Consider the following 19787-nt stretch of genomic DNA (forward strand, 5'->3'; position numbering starts at 1 on the left):
CAGTGCGAAGAATGGGGCAATGGACATGTGACAAAACTACAAGAGAGGGGGAAAGGGGAAGAACATGGCAGTAAAGAAAAGTCTTAGGATATAAATCTAAGGCTTTCTCATTAAAAGTGCACTTTAAATAAAACATATTTACATTTTTCATTCAAAACAATCCCAAATCCCCGTAATAATAAAAATATTTTTTTAATTAATTGATTTCAAACTAATTAATTTATATATTTCAGTTTTTCAACACTGAAAGTCAGACTGATCACAGAGATTCATAGTCACTCATCTGACTGAGAACAATTATTCCACAATTAGGGTATGTAAAGTGTGGTCTCTCCAGAAGTTTGTCATGTGAATAAAACTTCAAGCAAACAACGTCAACTGGAAAGGGATGAGCTCCGGCAACAATTCGGGGCGGATATATCATGGTATTTTGTAGTTGCAAGGCCCGTGATTCACAAATCACAGGGTTTTAACAGCAAAATGCAAGGATGCACTACATTTTGAGAGTCTAAAAATTCTTTCCAACTTGCAAAATGCCTTTTTTGACTCATTGCGAATCACAGAAATGTGAGGTGTGTGCGCCTCTTATAACTGCAATTCCCACTGGTATGCATTATCGTCATATTCATTTGTAAAGAGGATTCCTTCGCTGGGAGTCATGTCTGGCAGTCTTTTTAGTTGACAGGCAGTGGTCCAGAGGAATCTATGTGCCCCCAAATAGGAAGTATATAGTAAATAGGATATATTTTTAGGGTCGAGCCTGCGTTGCATGTGCTCGCGCATGCGTATCGCAGCGAGACGCTTTCGTTATTAGAAAAGGGCTCGGAGCCCTGTTGACGTCACATCAGTGTGTTTGATTGGTTTGTGGGCTTGCCTAGTAAAATCTGCTTGCTTTCATTAGTGGAAGGCATGCACACGTCATGCCTTTCCCGGTGGTTAGCCCTCCTCGAGCGCAGCGACCAAGTACAGAAAACATGCGAAGCTCGCTGTTTTCTGTCGGATCGTGGACTACTTTTTCCCTATTTTCCTAGTGCGATTTCGCTTGGCAGAAGTCGAGCGCTTTACACAGTTAATTTCACTTTTTCGGGTTAGGTACATAAAAGCACTTTTGCCGATAGATGAGAAGTCGGGTACGGAGTTTACAATGCGATCAGCTCTAACATGAGCAAACGCGAGACCCGTTGCATTGCAAATGCTTGTTTTTAAGTACCATCTGTCCCTTCAATGACACTGTTTAAAAAAAACAGTTTCCAACATAGAAAGCAAATGCAACAATGGTGGTCTGCTGCCCCTTCCTGGTCACCATTCTGCACTCACAGCCTTTCACAGGGAGATGGAAATTGCAACCAGCCCAATTAATTTGTATTCTTAAGGTTGCTTTGCTACCTCCTGCAAATGTAATGCGACCAATTAATATATAGGTCACATGACATTCTGCACACTCATTCGCAAACTAGTTTTGTGCAAATTTAACATATTTGGTCTTTGTACATTGGGCCCTTTGTGGCACAACAGCTGTCGTAGCAAAACCTGGTTAAACTGTCCACAATTCATTAAAAGAGTCAAACAGCAGCCTTCGCAAAGTATGTGAAAAAGACTGCAAGGAACTTCTCCACTTGTCTTTAAGATTGGTGCATATGTAAAAAACGTCAATATCTTGGCAATAGCATTGTGAAGTAAAGTCTCTGTTTTTGGCATTGGTGTCTCTTTTCTGTAGTACTGACAATTAAGGAGACCAGATATTTTGCCAAGGCACATTTGACTCAAAATAATCTGCTTGAAAGCTATATATGACAATCAAGCGATGCACATTTCAAATGGACAAAAATGTCAATAGGACTTAAACTAGAGAAGAATATCGACAATTATACCCCAGATGCACACTTCATTGTGTGTTCCGCCCATTGCTTAATTTGTAAATAAAAAGGTGCCGTTGCACAAATCTCTCCCTACAGACATGTGGCTCCTGCATGTGAATGTGCGAGCACTGAATGCAGAGACAGCGTAATCCTAAAGCCATCTCAGGCCTCTTTAATCCATTTACAGCCGCTCCTTGCCCCTTCAGCTGTCTTGAAGCTTTCTGATTTCTCCCTTTGTGACGCTTTTCCGTTTTTCTCATCCTCTGCTTTTCTCAGATGTATGTTTTGCTCGCACTAAGTCATGATGCAGAAAAGTAAGTCCAGCCCTCAAAAAGAAGTGCTGGTGCCCCGCACCGGAAACCACCGCCATAAATTAAGAACTGGTTCCACCACTGCCCATATACCACATCTGAAGAAGGAGCGCTTTTACCAGTAGAGACTGTCACACAGCTCTAACACTGGAGGTTGTGAAACAGAGGGATTTAAGAGTTAAGTGTTATTTCTTTTTGCCTTTCTATATCTTCAAGGGAATACAGTTATCTACATTCTTTGCACACAGTTTTCTCCGAGATGAGATGGTAACTTTAGGCTGTGAATTAGCACCAGGACACAACTCAAATGCAACTCTGTTGGACACCGTGCCAACAAGTGGCTTTCAAAAGAATGATATTTTAACCAAGCACTGCAGATGAAAACAGTCGTGGGCAGACCATCCACCCAAAGGAATTTGAATTCTTGGTTTGAAAGGAGTTTAATGGGATTCAGTGTATGGGCCCCTTTTTTATTTATTGCAGACATACTTCACTATATATGATCTATGAAAGCAGTAACAGGTATTCATTCCTATGGGAACACAGGTCACATAGGTTCTGTGGAGTTTGTTGGGTAGCCTTAGTTAACGTGCTGTATAAGTCTAGAAGAGCTTCAAATCTCTTAGATAGAAGGTAATCTTTCCCAAGAGATTCAAACCTTGTGTCCATTGGTATACATAGAACATGTGCAGACAGCACAGATTTGGGCACCACTCCCTACAGAGATCAAACAAGCATCAGTCCTTGGGTGGTTGAAGGCAACAAGACAGTGGCTATCTGGTACATTTCTGGAATGCCTTTACACTGACCCGTCGGGCAATATCACTTAGGGGTAAAATATCCTGTTTCAGGGATTGCCAGACAAGTCAGTTTCCTGTAGTCCTTATGTTGAATTGCTCACCCCTTATAATAGAAGTTTTCTATAACTACCGTGTATCAGGGATACTGAACAAAGTCTCAATGGATTTTGAGTCCAACTCCAGAGAGGGTAAAATACCCTTGATCCTTAAAGTGTTCTTTGAGAGAGGGAACACCTGCAAAGCTTTTTAATGGGAAATATTTTGATTCTGAAACTTCAGTCCAGGGCCTTGTGAAACTAAGATAATTTTTTTTTTTTTTTTTTCTGGGGAGATCAGCTCAAGCCTGTACCAAGATTATGGGAGTGCAATCAAGAGACTGAGGCCATCTCTCAGTAGTACCCGGTCAGTAAAACAAGCCTTCCACATGAGCTAGTTCCGCCTCTAGCAGAAGGTAGGCCATGGCTGAGGACTACAGGATGCTCTGTCATTCAAAACAAGCTAAATATTGTACTCTGTGCAGACAGGTACATAGCCTTAAAGTAGAGGTCATCTTTACACTGGTGTTGGCAGTACTGCAAGTCACTTAGGGACCTGAGCTACCCCCTTTAGCTGTATTCAACTTGTAGTTTAAGCTTGTACAGATATACTAGAATGATATGCTAAGTAGCAATAACAAACCTTCAGTATTCCAAAATGTGGTCCCACGACCACACTAATGATAGCCATATCATTTCACACCAATGCAATTAAAGCTGTAAGAAAGAAGTAACGAATGAGACGAAAATCACACAGTGCTGTAGAATGACCTCTTTGCAAATACATATGTTTGTAAGTCAACAGTAGAAAAGATAAACTTGGAAGTTACACCACTAAACCATCAGAGGTGCATTTATAAATCACACTTTCCTTATTGTAATCCATGACTACAACCATCACAAACAAGTATGGGTATTTTATCCGGTTTGTAAAAATTCAAGGGGGTGACTGTTTATTATAGCATGATCTTTCATGAAAGCTCAGAGTCTGAAAGATGGTAAGAGCTTTAGGAGTTTGCTGTAAATTTATATAAGATTATACATTTCTGGTGTAGTGTTGTTAGTTCTCAAATATTGTGATGAGAAACCACATTGAGATCTCTCCTTCAATTAGGATGAGTTCAATGTCCAGAAAGGTGAATTATTCCTGGACCCACTATATGGATATTAGGAGCCGTGCAAAAATATTTTTTGTGCCTCATCCAACCGTCTTGCTCTTATAAATCTAGGTTGGGTGGATCACTTTAATGCATATACTTTTCAGAGCTAAACAAAGTATTTTTCAAAACACACTAAAACCACCACAGATCTGAATCTAAGCTTTCTTCTGTGAACCATTAAAGCAGAACGTACTAGCAATAGACATCAAGCTCATTGCAGATCCAGCTTTCTTTTTGTATCTTCTTAAAATGTTACAAACACCATGCCTAACACATTCAGTGAAATGCTTCTTACCCAAAAATATTTTTTATTTTTATCATTTAAAGGTTTTGTGAATCACTGTACAACCATTAAATGCCACCCAGAATGGTACAATGAATGAGCAGACAGCAATGAGTGTGTGGCTGAACTAGCATAAGCATAGGCAGATGGAGTGAGCTTCAAACTGAATCAATTCTACCCCGAAAATTATGGTAAGCTGAAAAGGAAGGAACAGTGCAACGGTAATGAAAGGTTTTACATTGTCCCATTGTTTAAGTGATCTGTTGTACTACATCACTTCAGTGGAAGAGTATGTCAAATTAGAAGGCCATTTAAGTAATGTCTTAATTGTAGTGGTTCCTATTGATCTTAAAAATTCTAGGAATTTGTTGTTCAGATAATGCAACAGTAGTGAAGGTATCCTAAATTCTTGGTATGATAGCTGATCTCCAGACCATGAAATACCTTCTGAACCAGTTAAGTTACCATTATCAGTTCCATGGAAGGTAAGCAGCTGCACTGACATAACTTGAACTCTCAAAATGACATTCAATATAATATAAAAAAAAAACAAGAGAATGAAGTAGACCAGATTCTAGATCTTTCCTTAAGACTGAAAAGGAAGAAGCTAGGATATAGCTGTAACTTTTGCAAGTGCAGTACGGACCACATGTTAACCCATTTAGCCCTTCCATCAAATAATTTCAATATTCTTTTAATTTGAGGAGTCTCTGAGGTGGAGAAAATGTATGTGGAGATCAACATTATAAATGATTAGTGAGAATTCAAGTCATATTAACTGGATAGCAGTGGCTAATAATGCGTTTAAATATTCATGTTTTAACAATAGGGGTACATGAAGACTTCCCACAGTCTAAAACACTAGTTCCCTCTACTGATTGATGCACAGGTAGAAATAGATGCACAGGCAGTAAAAAGCACTAACACACACACACACACACAACCCACATACTCTTAGAATAACATTTTGAATCATAATTGAGGTTTAAGACGTTTACTGGTGCATCATTCAAGCAGTCTACAGCACCGCAGTATTCAACAAAAAGACTTTTCATATGAAACAATTTTATAATTTTTATTTTACATATTTTTACATAAAACTTCAATGTAACTCTCAGAACCCCACTAAATGTTATCAGCACATCTACGGACGAATGTCAGATAATCAACATTCACAAAATGTCGAAAACTGATTAAATAATACAGGTTACTGATAGCTACGAACTTCACTAGGAGGCAGGCATGTATTTTTTGACTTGTGTAGCACCGTCAATTACAGTTTCTCATTGTAAAACTACAGTGAAAAATAAAAAGTAGTCATGGTAAAATACTGTTCAAATTAAAAATCTCTTAAACAAAAAATAAAATTAAGTTAGAACTACCATCTTTCTTCTCTTTTTTCATATTTGCAAGGTTAGAAGTCCTGTACAGTTCTTTTCATAATATATTTTATTAAAATGCCCGATATTAAGTGGCACAAGTAAAAAGTTCAAATAAATTAAGAAGCGAGGCCAATCACTGGACATAAAGCTTCAGACATTATCAATGACTAACACTGATTTTTTTTCTTGTGCACCATCTTTAGCGTCAGCATTTAAACAACCACAGAAGCAAAATAAATTCTAGCTTGTTCTCTTTTCTGATGGCTTCCAGTTTCTTTACTTGGCAGGCATTTTCTCTGCCATGTGCTTCTGCTGACTTTCAGCGTGCCTGGCAAGAAAAAAAGAGAACCAAATGACGTTATTTCCATGGGAGAAGGACTTTCACTGTTAGCTTCAAGCAGACAATGAAAGTAGAGCTCATTAATTCAAACTTGGGAACTTATCAGCAGTGGTTTGCAGTGTTTTTGTTTTTTCAGCAAAGACTTCCACAGTTCTCGATATTAACAATTTGTGAAGTTTCACGACGTATGCTAATTTTCACCCTAGCAAACATGTTCACAGTGTGAGATAATTTTCTGTGCAAGGCAAAATAAGTTTCAGTGCAATTAAACCCATCCAAGGTGAACAAATGTATGCAGGAATTTTACCTTTAACCTTAACTTTTGCAAAGCACAATGAAAAATGTTTACAAAATGTGGCCATGCGAATATATCTTTTGAATAGTTTTTTCTTTAAATAGGAGAATTGCACAGCACCATTTTCTGCCAAGTACATCTTAAACAAAGCTATTTTGTTAAATCAAGGGTACGTGTGGCATAGATTTCAGGCTGATGTGACACAACAAAATGCTTTTTCAATGTGAATTTGCAAAGGTGGAAATAAAAAAAGGTGTTGCAATTTTGCATACCACACACTGTCAGTCAAAGAGGAAGTGTGATGGGAGGCTTCCTCAACATCATTCAAATGAGACTGAGCACATGGAAAGGAGTGTGCTTTTTCATTGGTACATTTCAAGATTGTTCTATGCCATGTGATAAGTTATAATTAATGTTGGACCTGGCCCTTTCTGCAGGGTCACCCCCAAAATTGTTGCCTTCACCCCTCCTGTTTTGTTTAATTTGTTTTTGTTGTCTTTAGGACTCTGTGCACTTTACCTCTGCTAAACATTGAAAATGTGCTTGTGCGCACTCCTTTAAACTTGGTAAAACTGCCTTACACCCAATCAGTGTATTTAATTTACTTGTAAGACCCTAGTAAAGTGGTACTACATGTACCCAGGGCCTGAAAACGTAATACTACCAATGTTTGCTTACCAGTGGGCCTGCAGCACTTACTGTGTCACTCACTTAAGTAGCCCTTTAGAATGTCTCAGGTCTGCCATTGCAGCATGTGTGTGCAGTTTTGAACTGCATTTCGACCTGGAAAAATAAATCTTTTGCCAGGCCTAAACCTTCCTTTTTAACACATATAGGTCACCTCTAGGGTAGGCTCTAAACAGCCTATCGGGCAGGGTGTGTAGTATTTAAAACATTTTACATATCTCAGTATTGAAAACTCTTAAATTCGTTTTTCACTACAGAAAAGCCTACATCTCCCAAAGGATAACTATGAGTTACCTTATTACATTTAAAGAGTGATAACTTCCACTTGGGAGGAAGTAGTAAAGGTGAATTTGGCCTCCAACTAATTGTAATTTAAAACCATATTTAACTGTAAAGATTGATTTTAAGCCACAATTCTGAAATTGCCACTTTTATAAAGTTGACATTTTCTTGTCTTTACCATTTGGTGCCTGCAGTCTGTTTCCTGGGTCACATGACTAGGTGTAGTTAGTAGTTGATATTTGTGTATTCCACCCAAATTTCCACACAATAGAGGATCTGTATGTTGGCTGGATGGGCCATCTTGACTATGAGAATGGCGGAGCTATCACCTGTCATAGTTGCACTTCAAAGAAACTGCCTAAGTTCAAATACAAAGGATTTCACACTAGCCTATTGTTCAAGCAGACAAACTGGGACCAGGGCTGTGAGGCAGGGACTTCCAGGCACTTCTTAAGGGGGGGAAGACTCATCTTCAAGGTGGGTACTAGATATGAAAAGTAGACACTCAGACCTACTCTTCAGTTGACCTCTAGACCTGTGGAAGGACTCTCAGAGGCTTTCTGTGTACCTCAGAGGACTGTCCAGCTGCACCAAGGAAACTGCCCTGCTGCCTGAATATTGCCTTGTGCCCTCAGACGACTGCACTGCTGCTTGAGGCCTGCTTTTCTACTTTCACCCAGGGTTACCAAAGTGACTCCAAGGGCTAGTTGGCCGGCCTCCTGATCAGAGCCGCGGGGACAGAAAAGGCTCCAACCATCTAGAACCTGCACCTGGACCCAGACTTAGTGAGTCCTGACCCCCCCTCCCCATGTAGTGCCCCTCCAGTCCTGGACCCTTGGCAGTGGGGTTAAAAGTCCTGTACCAGCCTTGGTGAAGGTTCTACCACGTCTGATTCAAAGCACCACAAAGCAGATCCTCGCAGAAGTACACCAAGGACATAAAGTACAATCCTCAGAGGGTATTACTTCTGTGCCCGGTCTGCACTCCACTGTGGTCGACCTGAACTTGTGACTTTGTCTCGATCCAGGGTGACCAGATTCCCTCAGATCAGGCTTTGGCCCTTTCAGCACTAAACTTATCTTCCTCGGGGCATAAATAATATAACTGCAAATATGAAATGTATCCCCGGAGTTCTCTCAAGATCCAAAAGAGTTCATGATATATTTCTGACAATTCTTAAATTTGTCTTCCTTAAGTTATGTAGTGATGGGTATTATTCAGTCCATTTCTCAGGATGATGCATAGCATTCTGAAATTGAAGAACACTATGGGCCTCATTATGACCCTGGCGGGCGGCGGAGGCCGCCCGCCAGGATCCCGCCCTCCAAATTACCGCGCCGCGGTCAAAAGACCGCGGCGGGTATTACGAGTTTTCCCCTGGGCTGGCGGGCGGTTCCAGTAAAACCGCCCGCCAGCCCAGGGGAAAACGACCTTCCCACGAGGATGCCGGCTCGTAATCGAGCCAGCGGAGTGGGAAGGTGCGACGGGTGCAGTGGCACCCGTCGCGTATTTCAGTGTCTGCAAGGCAGACACTGAAATACTTTTCGGGGCCCTCTTACGGGGGCCCCTGCCGTGCCCATGCCATTGGCATGGGCACGGCAGGGGCCCCGCGACCCCCCCTACCGCCATCCTGTTCATGGCGGCTTTCCCGCCATGAACTGGATGGCGGTAGGGGGGGTCAGAATCCTCATAGCTGCGGAGCGCGCTCCGCAGCCATGGAGGATTCCAAAGAGCAGCGGAAAGTCAGCGGGAGACCGCTGACTTTCCGCTTCTGACCGCGGCTGAACCGCCGCGGTCAGAATGCTCATTGGAGCACCGCCAGCCTGTTGGCGGTGCTCCCGTGGTCGGTGGCCCTGGCGGCCACCGGCCGCCAGGGTCAGAATGACCCTCTATGTGCCATACATTATTTAAGACACTGACCTTTTTTATTGGTGGGGCGGGGGGGGGTGAATCATGAGAATAGTAGGTGTCAGTACATGTAAAGAACCCTGATGGACCTTGAGAGAACTCCGGCGACATATTTGCAGTGCTATTATTTATGTCTTTAGAATGTTCAATAGAACCGAAACGTGTTGGCTCTCGCTGTATTCACTTTTATATGGAAATAAGAGACTTTGGTGGAAACTAGTAAAGAAGAAAAATGAGAAACATCACTGTTAAGATTATACTTATTGGACTTCCGATTGTTTGAATTCTTATTGTAATTTATTGGGTGTGCCCTGGTTTTTTGACTGAACTTGGTGCTCTCAGATATGGAAAATCAGAACACATTTTGCTTCCACATAAAATCTATTTCAGTGAATACTAAAACAGAAGATTGTGTTTACAAAATATATTACTTTATTGTTATTGCAAGAAATGGGGATTCATGGTTTCAGGTTTATTTTGGGGACGTGACAAAAATGATGACTCTATAATTCCATGATGTGGTTTTGCATCCAGGAGTCTGTATTTTGTAATGATGAGGCTAAATATGATCACTTGCCTTGATCTTTAACCATCAGCTGCACTGCTACTAAATGATTTAACGGACCCATTCATGTTTTCCAATTACAGCTTTAATTGTTGCAATGAAAGGCATACTCAGAAAACAGAAGTGAAAAAGTAAGTCAAATATAGATGTCTTGCGATGTTTCCTGCAGTCATTCAGGACTTTTATGTAAATATAAATGCACATTTAGATACTTTGTTGAATCTTATTCTTAACAGTGGCCTTGTCTCCGACTCTACTCTTATCTGTTTACTGCATGTATGTTCACTCCACTCCTTTCTTGTCTTGTATATCAGGGTAAAGAGTGCAAGGATACAAGGGGGAACCGTACCTAAAGATGGCTGAACTCATCATGTGCACTTTCTACTTGTTTGCAAGGACTCACTCCTGCACTAATATCTGTTGACATTTAAAATGTAATCCACATTTATCAGTACATAATACATAGGAAATGTTTATGTTCTTATACCCTCTTAAGGTGTACATTTTTATTATAGGTGCATTCGACTGTCAGAACAAGCACGTAATGAAACACAATTGTCTCGAGTTTCCTTTAATACGTTATTACAGGGTACATGTGAAATTACACTCTAATTATGCAGTGTTAGGCATACCAGGTGCTAGTATTCCTTGTAAGAGAGGATGATAAGGGGGTCCCCTAGTACTGGCTAAGTTACGAAGCAGGGACAGTAGGCTTGTCTCCCTAAGCTTATATCAGAGCACTTTGGCGTAACCCTGCATCCTTTCCTTGCCTTCAGTGTTCATCCTACACTCCTCATGGTTACTGTAATCGACTACTATGAGTACTTTATGTCGTATACGAAGTGCTCACCTGGTTAAGTCCTCTATGTCCACCAGCATTGCATCTTGCTCCATGTGCAATTCATCTCGGATAAGGAGAAGCTGAACCAATTCTTCATTCAAACCTGGCAACAAAGTAAGAATATGCATAGGTTGTTCTACTGGTACACTTTCAAAGAAATTGTAAAAACAAATATGCAATCGGAGAGGAAGCTAAAACACATGACATTTTTTTCCCTTTTCTTGATAAATATCCATGTTCTTGTAATTTTCAATAATACATTAAACCACTTTTAATTATTTTGTTTAGCACCTGAGCCTTTTTTCTTTATTTCTCTGCATTTTTAAAAGCACCTCTGATAACTAAAATTTGAAATACAAATCAACTCCCTACTGTGAATTATTTGGATGGAATGACCGGTCACTGTAACATTAGACACCCTTGCAGAATTATAAATTTTGTAACTCTCTGTAGCATCCTCCCCAGCCTGCTATAAACTGAATAACTTAGCCCCACATGAATCCGTAAATCACATGTCTTTATTACTCTGCATGAACCTGTTAACTTCCACTTTCTAAACCAAGCTTTCATTACATACTATTCCAGCGATTACGTCACACTGATACAGAGTCTTTGGGGAGCCAGAATGATTCCATTCGAAATCATGCAAGATACTATATCGCACCCCCTCCCGTAAAATGAAAATCGCCAAATTTTGAGAAACACGAGACAGACACAAATATCTACATATATAAAAACATCTATGACTATCTCTCTTCAATTAATCTCCTTGGCACTTTGATCTGTTGGCCCGATCTGGTTGCTGGAAGCTGTAAACGGTCGTCTTCAGTGTTGGAGATTGCAAATGGTGGTAAGTAATCAGCAACGGTTATTGAGTTTTCAGAATCAGTCTCTTTTTCACCATCTCGAGTTGAACCCTGAAGAAATATAGGACTGAAGCAAGAAGGGTTTCTGGTAAGGGACTTCTCAGGTCATTGTCAGTCACTATGGGGGTCATTCTGACCGCGGCGGTCAAGGACCGCCGGGGCCGGGGTCGGCGGTAGCACCGCCAACAGGCTGGCGGTGCTCCGCCGGGCATTCTGACCGTGGCGGTACAGCCGCGGCCAGAAGCGGAAAGCCGGCGGTGTACCGCCGACTTTCCGCTGCCCATGGGAATCCGCCATGGCGGCGCAGCTTGCTGCGCCGCCATGGGGATTCCGACCCCCTCACCGCCATCCTGTTCCTGGCGGTTCCGCCCGGAACATCCTCATGGAGGGGTGTTTCCCACTGGGCTGGCGGGCGGCCTTTTGGCGGTCGCCCGCCAGCCCAGTGGGAAACCCAGAATACCCGCGGCGGTCTTTTGACCGCGCAGCGGTATTCTGGCGGTTCCCTCCAGGCGGGCGGCTCCCGCCACCCGCCGGGGTCAGAATGACCCCCTATGTGTCCTTTGGTAAACACTACTTGAAAAGGATCAGCATAGTAAGGAAGCATCAGATTTTTTTGTCCGTAATTGTCAACCGATCACCAAATATCCTTTCCAGAATGAGAGGTCTTTTGCATGTCACCTCTTGTCTGCATATACTTTCATTTTCTGCTTTTATACCAAGTCCCTTGTGCAAATCAGCTTTTCATTGCTTTCTCATTATTGTGGTCCCGTGAGGTAACTTGGTTGCCACTGCTCTCCCGAACAACAAAGGCAATGGACTTTCACCTGTGGTCGAGAGGGGTATCGAACGATAAGCCTCTAGAGATCTGTACTGTGTTTAGACTGAACTTCTCAAGAGTTGCACGCTGCACTCCTTTCTTTAGCTCAACAAGTCCATCGGCCTGTTGCCATAAGGGTGTGATCTTTTGATGTTTTATGTTCAGATGCTCCAGAAATTCTGTACATTCTTTACTGTTGAAGGGTGGACCATTGTTAGACTTCACAAATGCTGTTGTGTCCAATGTTACAAAGATGCCATCAAGATTTATGATTACTCGCTTATGTGTCATGGATGAGAGATCATTGACCAAAGGAAAACACAAATATTAATCTACAATCACAATTAAATGATGTCCAGATCAAGTGGGCCAAAGAAATCAATGCTTATTTTCTCCCAGGCATGTTTAGGGAGATTTGACATGTTCAGAGTATGTTCAGTAATTTTGGTTGACCCGCAATTGCATATGTGACAGGCCTTCAGTTCCTTTTCACCTCTTTTATTTAGCTATGAAAACCAAGCTGTCTCCTAGAGCTCTCTTTGTAGCAACGATACCACAATGTCTTTCGTGACCCCCTTCTATTACCTTTTGTCATAGGTTCTACAGAACAAGACCCTCACAGTATAATTCCTCTTGAGTTATGGACAATTAATCTTTAACATTCTTGTACTTTTGATATTCGCCATCATTACTGAGAGGTCAAACTTGTTTATTACATGACTGATGTGTAATTATGTCTTAATTTTAGCAGGTCACTATCATGACTCGAAGCAAGGACAATCTGGGCTAACGATACAGCATCTGGTGTACTGGACAATGAAATTGATGTAGGCCTCAGCCGTTTTAGATGGACTACTCCATTTGAGGCACTCTCAAAAAGTAGTCAGCAGGATTTTGATCCTTTGCTGGCCGATGCACAATTGTACTATTTGCAATTGTAGTCCCCATCGTTCAGTTTGAGGAGGCATCTTGGCTTTTGGATTGCCGAAGATGGTTTATGAAAATTGATGATTAGCCAACAGCATAAAAGGCTTTCCATACAGGAATACATGGAAATGTTCACAAGAACAAACTACAGCCAAACCTTCCTTTTCAGGCTGTGAGTAAGTATGTTCTATTTGAGACAGACTTCTACTTGCATGAGCCACAATATGCTGACATGCATTTAGGCTTCCACTGTGATGTGCAAGTATCGCCTAACAAAATGTGGCAAGTGTCAACCACAATCTCGGTATGGATCTTTGGACTGAAGTAGGCCATTTCTGTAGCATTTTTGATGGTGTGTGATTCTCTTGAACCTCTTTTCACATTTTCCTGACCATTTGAAAGAAACATTTTTCTTTGTTTCTTGTAATGCAGCACTAATAGTGGCAAAGTCCTTTATGTATAGTGAACCGTAGCTGGCCATTCCAAGAAAGGAATGCTTTGTACTACTGGTGCTTGTGAACGCATAAGGGCACAGCTCCTTCATGGTCCTTTTGAGGCATCACTACTATGGGGGAAAGGCATGGTGCTGGACCAGTGGAACATTCAATAATATCATACTGAAGTAATGATTCAAGTTCTGTTTCAACAGCTTCTTGTAAATGAAAGGCAAATTGTTTATGTCGCTGAGCATCAGGACAACCATCATCGTTAATATGTAGTTTTACTTTCATAGTCTAACTTTCCTAATTCTTGGAACAATGAAAGGAATTGATATACTATTTTGTGATGAGCATTCATGTTGTAATTCACTAAAATCAGCCCTGTGCCTGAAGCTTGACTGAAAGCAGGCACATGCCACTATACCTTGAAGCACATGGACTGGTGCTTGCACTTTTGTTTTCTTGTGTTTCACTGCTGCTATACACAAACCTTAACTCTGCTAGGCATCAAGGCAGACCAAGTGCACACTTTGGTCTTTGACGGCATGAGCCGTAGTAACAGAGACAGTTCATTGTATTTTACTTCAGGCATTATATTTATAGAGGCACCACTATCAATAATGAAAGGTATTGTACATCCATTTACTTTCAATGTAATCTTTGGACAGTGTTTGTATGATTTTGTTGCTTTAACATGTCGATTTTTCTTTGATTGACTTTTCTTCTCACTGGCAACCAGTCCGACAGCTTCACGTTTTTTTGAGCTAAGTACTGACATGGTACAATCACTTTCAAAACTTTCACTTATTATTGAGGCGGAATAACTATTTGACAATGATTTAGATGACAATCAACTTCGTTTAGTATCTATTTGCCTCAATTGATGTTGCCGCTTGGCCTTTTGGTCAAGCTTCGAATGTTGCTTCTGGATTGTTGTGATGGCCATTTTATCTTTGAGTCGTGACACACTTTTTTTTTCCTTTGCTCTGAAGAAAATGGTTCTCTTTACTATAGCCTTTGTATATCTGACAAATGGCGGGACACTTTTCTTCATTTGGAAACCCAAATCTACAACTTAGATATAACGTATTTTAGAATATGCACATCACTTTGGCGGTCATTCTGACCGCGGCTGTCGCCGCCCGCCAAGCGGTTCCTGCCGAAAGACCGCTCCGCGGTCAAAAGACCGCGGCGGCCATTCCGGCTTTCCCGCTGGGCCGGCGGGCGACCGCCAGAAGACCGCCGGCCGGCCCAGCGGGACAGCCCCTTCAACAATGAAGCCGGCTCGGAATGGAGCCGGCGGAGTTGAAGGGGTGCGACGGGTGCAGTGGCACCCGTCGCGATTTTCACTGTCTGCACAGCAGACAGTGAAAATCTTTGTGGGGCCCTGTTAGGGGGCCCCTGCACTGTCCATGCCAGTGGCATGGGCAGTGCAGGGGCCCCCAGGGGCCCCACGGCAGCCGTTCCCGCCATCCTGGTTCCGGCGGTGGACACCGCCAGAAACAGGCTGGCGGGAAGGCGCCCGGAATCCCCATGGCGGATTCCCTGGGCCAGCGGGAAACCGGCGGGAAACCGCCGGCTCCCCTTTTCTGACCGCGGTGGCAGAATCGCCCAGGAAGCACCGCCAGCCTGTTGGCGGTGCTTCCGCCGCCCTCCGCCATGGCGGTCATGGACCGCCAAGGTCAGAATGACCCCCTTTGTGTCCTTCAGTCTTTTGTTTTGAATTACTTTTCACCCTCATGACTGACTTGCTCTAGGCACCTCTGGCCTCCATGTAGGCAGCCTGTTCTCTGAGCATGTTCCTCAGCTCTGGAAGCCCTCAACAATCATTCCAGACTGAGAGTTTCTCTCAGCATTCATCGTCTGAATGAATCGGACAAGCATCCATCGATCACTCTAAGCTGCATGGCTTCTTCGTCATTAAATAATTAAATTTACAGTGTTTGATGAGTATATCAAATCTTTTCACAAATTCATCAATTGTTTGGCCAGCTCTTTGACATTCTTGACTGAAAACATATTGTTCATAGTCAACCTTTCGTCCTGGATATAAGTTGAGTTACAACGCATTCTTAATCTGATGGTATGTGACTACTTCGTCAGCCACACCATCACCAGCTAGATGTTTGAGATATTTCATAATCTTCCTGTTATCAGTCTCTTCGAGTGCTTCTATCAAATCTCTAAATGTCTCTATCCATGCATTCTATCTACTGCCAATGTTTTGCTTTTTGGCAGAGTCAAATGGTGGTGGTTAGAAAAAGGTGGAAGCATTGTATATTGGTGTGGAATTTACTGACGTTGGGATTACAGCTTTGCCTGGCCTCTCTGAGTGGAAATAAGGATCAGTTCTATTCTTCTCCTGACCCTGCAATGAGCCGGCCTCCAGGTCATCCTTGATGGGCTCCATAGGAAGAACAGCCTTCCGCCAAGTTTCTGGGCACTGTAAATATGGACCGCTCCTTTAGCACAACCCTGGGCACTTCTCTTGGGGCCACTGGGGCATCAAGTGGGGGTATGATGACTGTCTTTTGGGCTCTGCAAGGTGTATATTTTATTCTTCTTACACTTGAATTTGTATTGATTTGCAGCCAGTTGATGTCTGCCATGCTGCTATATTTGTTATCTGATAACTGTCTTTGACTGCACTTTGAAAACCTGGTTGAATCCGCCTTCAGCGTTATTGCTCCATATATTGTATCATTTTATTTTGTGTGGCAGCACAGTACTTTTTGTAAGATCTTGGTCATAAATTCTTGACCAACGCTGCTTAAGCTTCTCCGTCAAGCTCTCTTTCTATTCACACACTTCACACCGGCTTGAGTTGTACCTTGACTCCACATACGCCAACCATTTACTCAGCATGTCGAAGAAGGCACAGGTGGCACGCACAAGCAGCTTGCTTGGACCAAGGGAAATTCTCCAGTAGAGCACTTTTTTCTTCAGGTTACTTATACCCTATCTCATCGCCAGCTGCAGCATTTTCCCTAGCCTGGTACCTGCTGAATAACTGGGCCACACAAGGAGCTGTAAATCACACGTCTTTATTCCTCTGCGTGTACCTTTGAACTCCAACATTCTAAACCAAGCTTCATTTCATTCCACTCTAGCGATTACATCACACTGCTATGTGAAGTCCTCGGGAGCCAGAAAGGTTCCGCAAGATGTTACACTCTCCACGTACAGATATGTAAATCCTTCTGCTGATATTCTAAATATAGCCAAACTGATTGTTAAGACACAAGTCAACACTAGTAAGCCATTTACGCTTTGTTGGACTTTTTCCCTTATGCTGGGCCATCCCCAGTCTTTTTGCCTCCTTCCTCCTGGTTTTTCTGACCTGTTACTGTTGGCTCTAGGACTCTGAGTACTTTATCACTGCTGACCAGTGCTAAAGTGCAGGTGCTCTCCCATCTAAAGTCGGTATGATTGGCTTATACCTAATTGGCATATTTAATTTACCTATAAGTCCCTTGTACAGTGGTATCTCTATACCCAGGGCCTGTAAATTAAATACTACTGGTGGGCCTGCAGCGCTGCTTGCGACACCCTCTGAAGTAGACTTTCAAACCTGTCTCAGGCCTGCTAGCGCAGGGCCTGTGTGCGCAGTTTTCTGCCACAGGGACCTGGCATCTAAATTTACTTGCCAGGCCCAGAACTCCCCTTTTACTACACTTAAGTCACCCCTAAGGTACGCCCTAGCTAGCCCTATGTGCAGGGTGCTATGTATGTAGAAGGCAGGACATGTGCCAGGTTGCGTGGCCTGTCCTGATAGTGACAAACAGCCTAACTGGTGTCTCACTGCTGTGAGTGCTGCCTCCTCATAGGATTGCATTAGAAATGCCCTGCTGTATGTATAGGTGGTATTGTCGGATTTATGAGGGGTAGCGTAGGCATGTTTGGTATGGTGGTGGTGGAGATAATAAATGCTGCTTACTGGTGTAGGTGTATTTTTTATTACTATCACAGAAATGCAACTTCTAGAAAGTGAGCATTTAGCTGTGCTTATGACTGGTGTTTTGCAGCTTGACTCCAATCCACGTCTGGGCACAGTGACAGTTGGGGCTTTGTGCATACTTTTCAGAGAGCCTGTACACAGGGAGGGTGGAGGTGTCACAGAGGTGCATCTGCATACTGAATAGTCTTCCTGGGCTGAGAGAAGGGAGAGGCAGGGCACAACTGCATTTGTAAAGGCTGTGTCCTGGCCTCACACAATAGGGTCGTTTACCCCCAACTGATGTTTGGAGCCTGTGCTGGAGGAGCGAGGGGGCACTCCCAGAACCAGTAGTAACTGGTTGGAACCTCCTCTCCCTTCCTATGTATAGAAACTGTAAAAATGAGTATAAGTACAGGGGAATTTTCCCCACAATTTGAACATTCTTGGGACCTGAAACTGGACACAGGACGCTACTGAATGAACTCACCAGGAAACCGCCTTGGACTGCTGCTGCTGTGCTAACCTGTGACCTGCCTGGTCACTAGGAAGAACTGCCATCATCTGCACCCCTTGTGCTGGCCTGTAGCTGGACCCACCAGCCCTGTGCTCCTTTCTGCATTTATTGTTCCCAGGGGCAGGGTGCCATGGCTCCTGACCCCTGCAACTGTTTAGAGCACGAGGAGTGCTCCAGCGTCGTGGGATTCCGAGTGTGGCACTTGGAGAGTGCCTTGCTTTATGTTTGGCCCGAGTGCTTTGAAAAGCGCTGTTTTGTCATCACCGGGATCACCGCCGCAGCCCGGGCTTCAGAGTGTCTTTAGCGCTTTGAAAAGCGCTCTTTTTGATGTCCCGAATCTCTGCCGCAGCCCGGGCGTCCGATATTTACAGAGTGCGAGCATCACGCACTCTTCAGTGCCACCAGGGTACTGTCCTCTCCCTGGAGCTCCCCCGGGGCACCAGGCGCCTCCGATCTTTGAGAGATCACCGTGGCGGACCGGGAAGCTGGAAGAAGTCTCGCGCACCGCATCGGGTGCGGTCGAGTGTCTGCTCGGGCCCCAGGAGGGTATCGATCTTTTTGAGGCTTCACGGCAGGACCAGGGGAAGGCGCGGGGTGTGCCCCCTTCCCCTGGCCTCTGCGTTAGGAGCAAGACACTCCTTTTCGGCTGTTAGGTAAACCGGGCATTATTGGGGGCCCTCCCTTGGTGGAAGGGCCAGTGGAGGCCTGGGGGGGCCCCCAGAGATCGCGGGTCCCCGGAGGGGCCCGTCATTAAACCGGAGGGGGTGCGTGGCGCCCCCCTCCTACTCTAAGTTGTTTTTGCTGACTTTGGCCCCCCTTGTGAAGGCCAGTTGAGGCACGAGGGGCCCCCAGTAGTCACAGTCCCCGGTGGGGCCCGTCATTAAACCAGAGGGGGTGCGTGGTGCCCCCCTCCTACTCTAAGTTGTTTTTGCTGGCTTTAGCCCCCCCTCGTGAAGGCCAGTTGAGGCCCGAGGGACCCCCAGTAGTCACAGTCCTCAGAGGGGCCCATCTATAAAAGAGAGGCGGTGCATGTCACCCTCCTCTGACCCCAGAGGATAAGGAAGGCCCCCGTTTTGCGCATAGGAGCCCTGGGGGCCCCATTGTTCGCCTTCTAAGCACTGGGGGGTGCCCTCATCCAACCAGGTATTGTTTAAAGGACCAATATAATTGCAATCCAAAATTCTTTCTACAGACTTTTATTGATTCATATATTACCTACCTGCGTTTGATGTTTTTTTACATATGTGTATGCAAATGTTCCTGTTATGGGCACGACATGCTAATATGTTTTTCTAACTTGACATATGTTTTCTAATGTTCCTACTGTGGGCGTTTTATTATATTCCTATGACAAGTGCTTTAGTGTAATAACATGTTTCCTGACTACTGCTTATGTTGCAGAATGTTGAGTAACCTGTGTGTTATTTGTGACTACTGCTAGTTTGCAGAGTAACTAATGAGTAACGTTCTGACAACAGTAGTATCCTGCTACCTTAGCAGTTATAGGTTGTTCTAATAATTACGTTGTGTACAATACA

The 19787-nt window shown here is 43.6% G+C and overlaps 1 protein-coding gene across 5 annotated transcripts in view; it reads right to left on the reverse strand.

Moving 5' to 3' along the window:
- Window positions 1-5509: 5509 nt before the first annotated feature.
- Window positions 5510-19787, reverse strand: part of SCHIP1 (schwannomin interacting protein 1) — a 343356-nt gene continuing 329078 nt past the window's right edge. For all 5 annotated transcript variants that reach the window (XM_069213261.1, XM_069213262.1, XM_069213264.1 and 2 more), the window contains 2 exons: window positions 10758-10851; window positions 5510-6158 (listed from right to left, as the gene is read on the reverse strand). In XM_069213261.1, the coding sequence (XP_069069362.1) occupies window positions 6107-6158; window positions 10758-10851 (146 nt within the window). In that variant the 3' untranslated portion in view covers window positions 5510-6106. The remainder of the gene's footprint in view (window positions 6159-10757; window positions 10852-19787) is intronic.

The sequence above is a fragment of the Pleurodeles waltl genome, chromosome 11 (genome assembly GCF_031143425.1).
Source record: "Pleurodeles waltl isolate 20211129_DDA chromosome 11, aPleWal1.hap1.20221129, whole genome shotgun sequence".
In the NCBI taxonomy this organism is placed as follows: Eukaryota; Metazoa; Chordata; class Amphibia; order Caudata; family Salamandridae; genus Pleurodeles; species Pleurodeles waltl.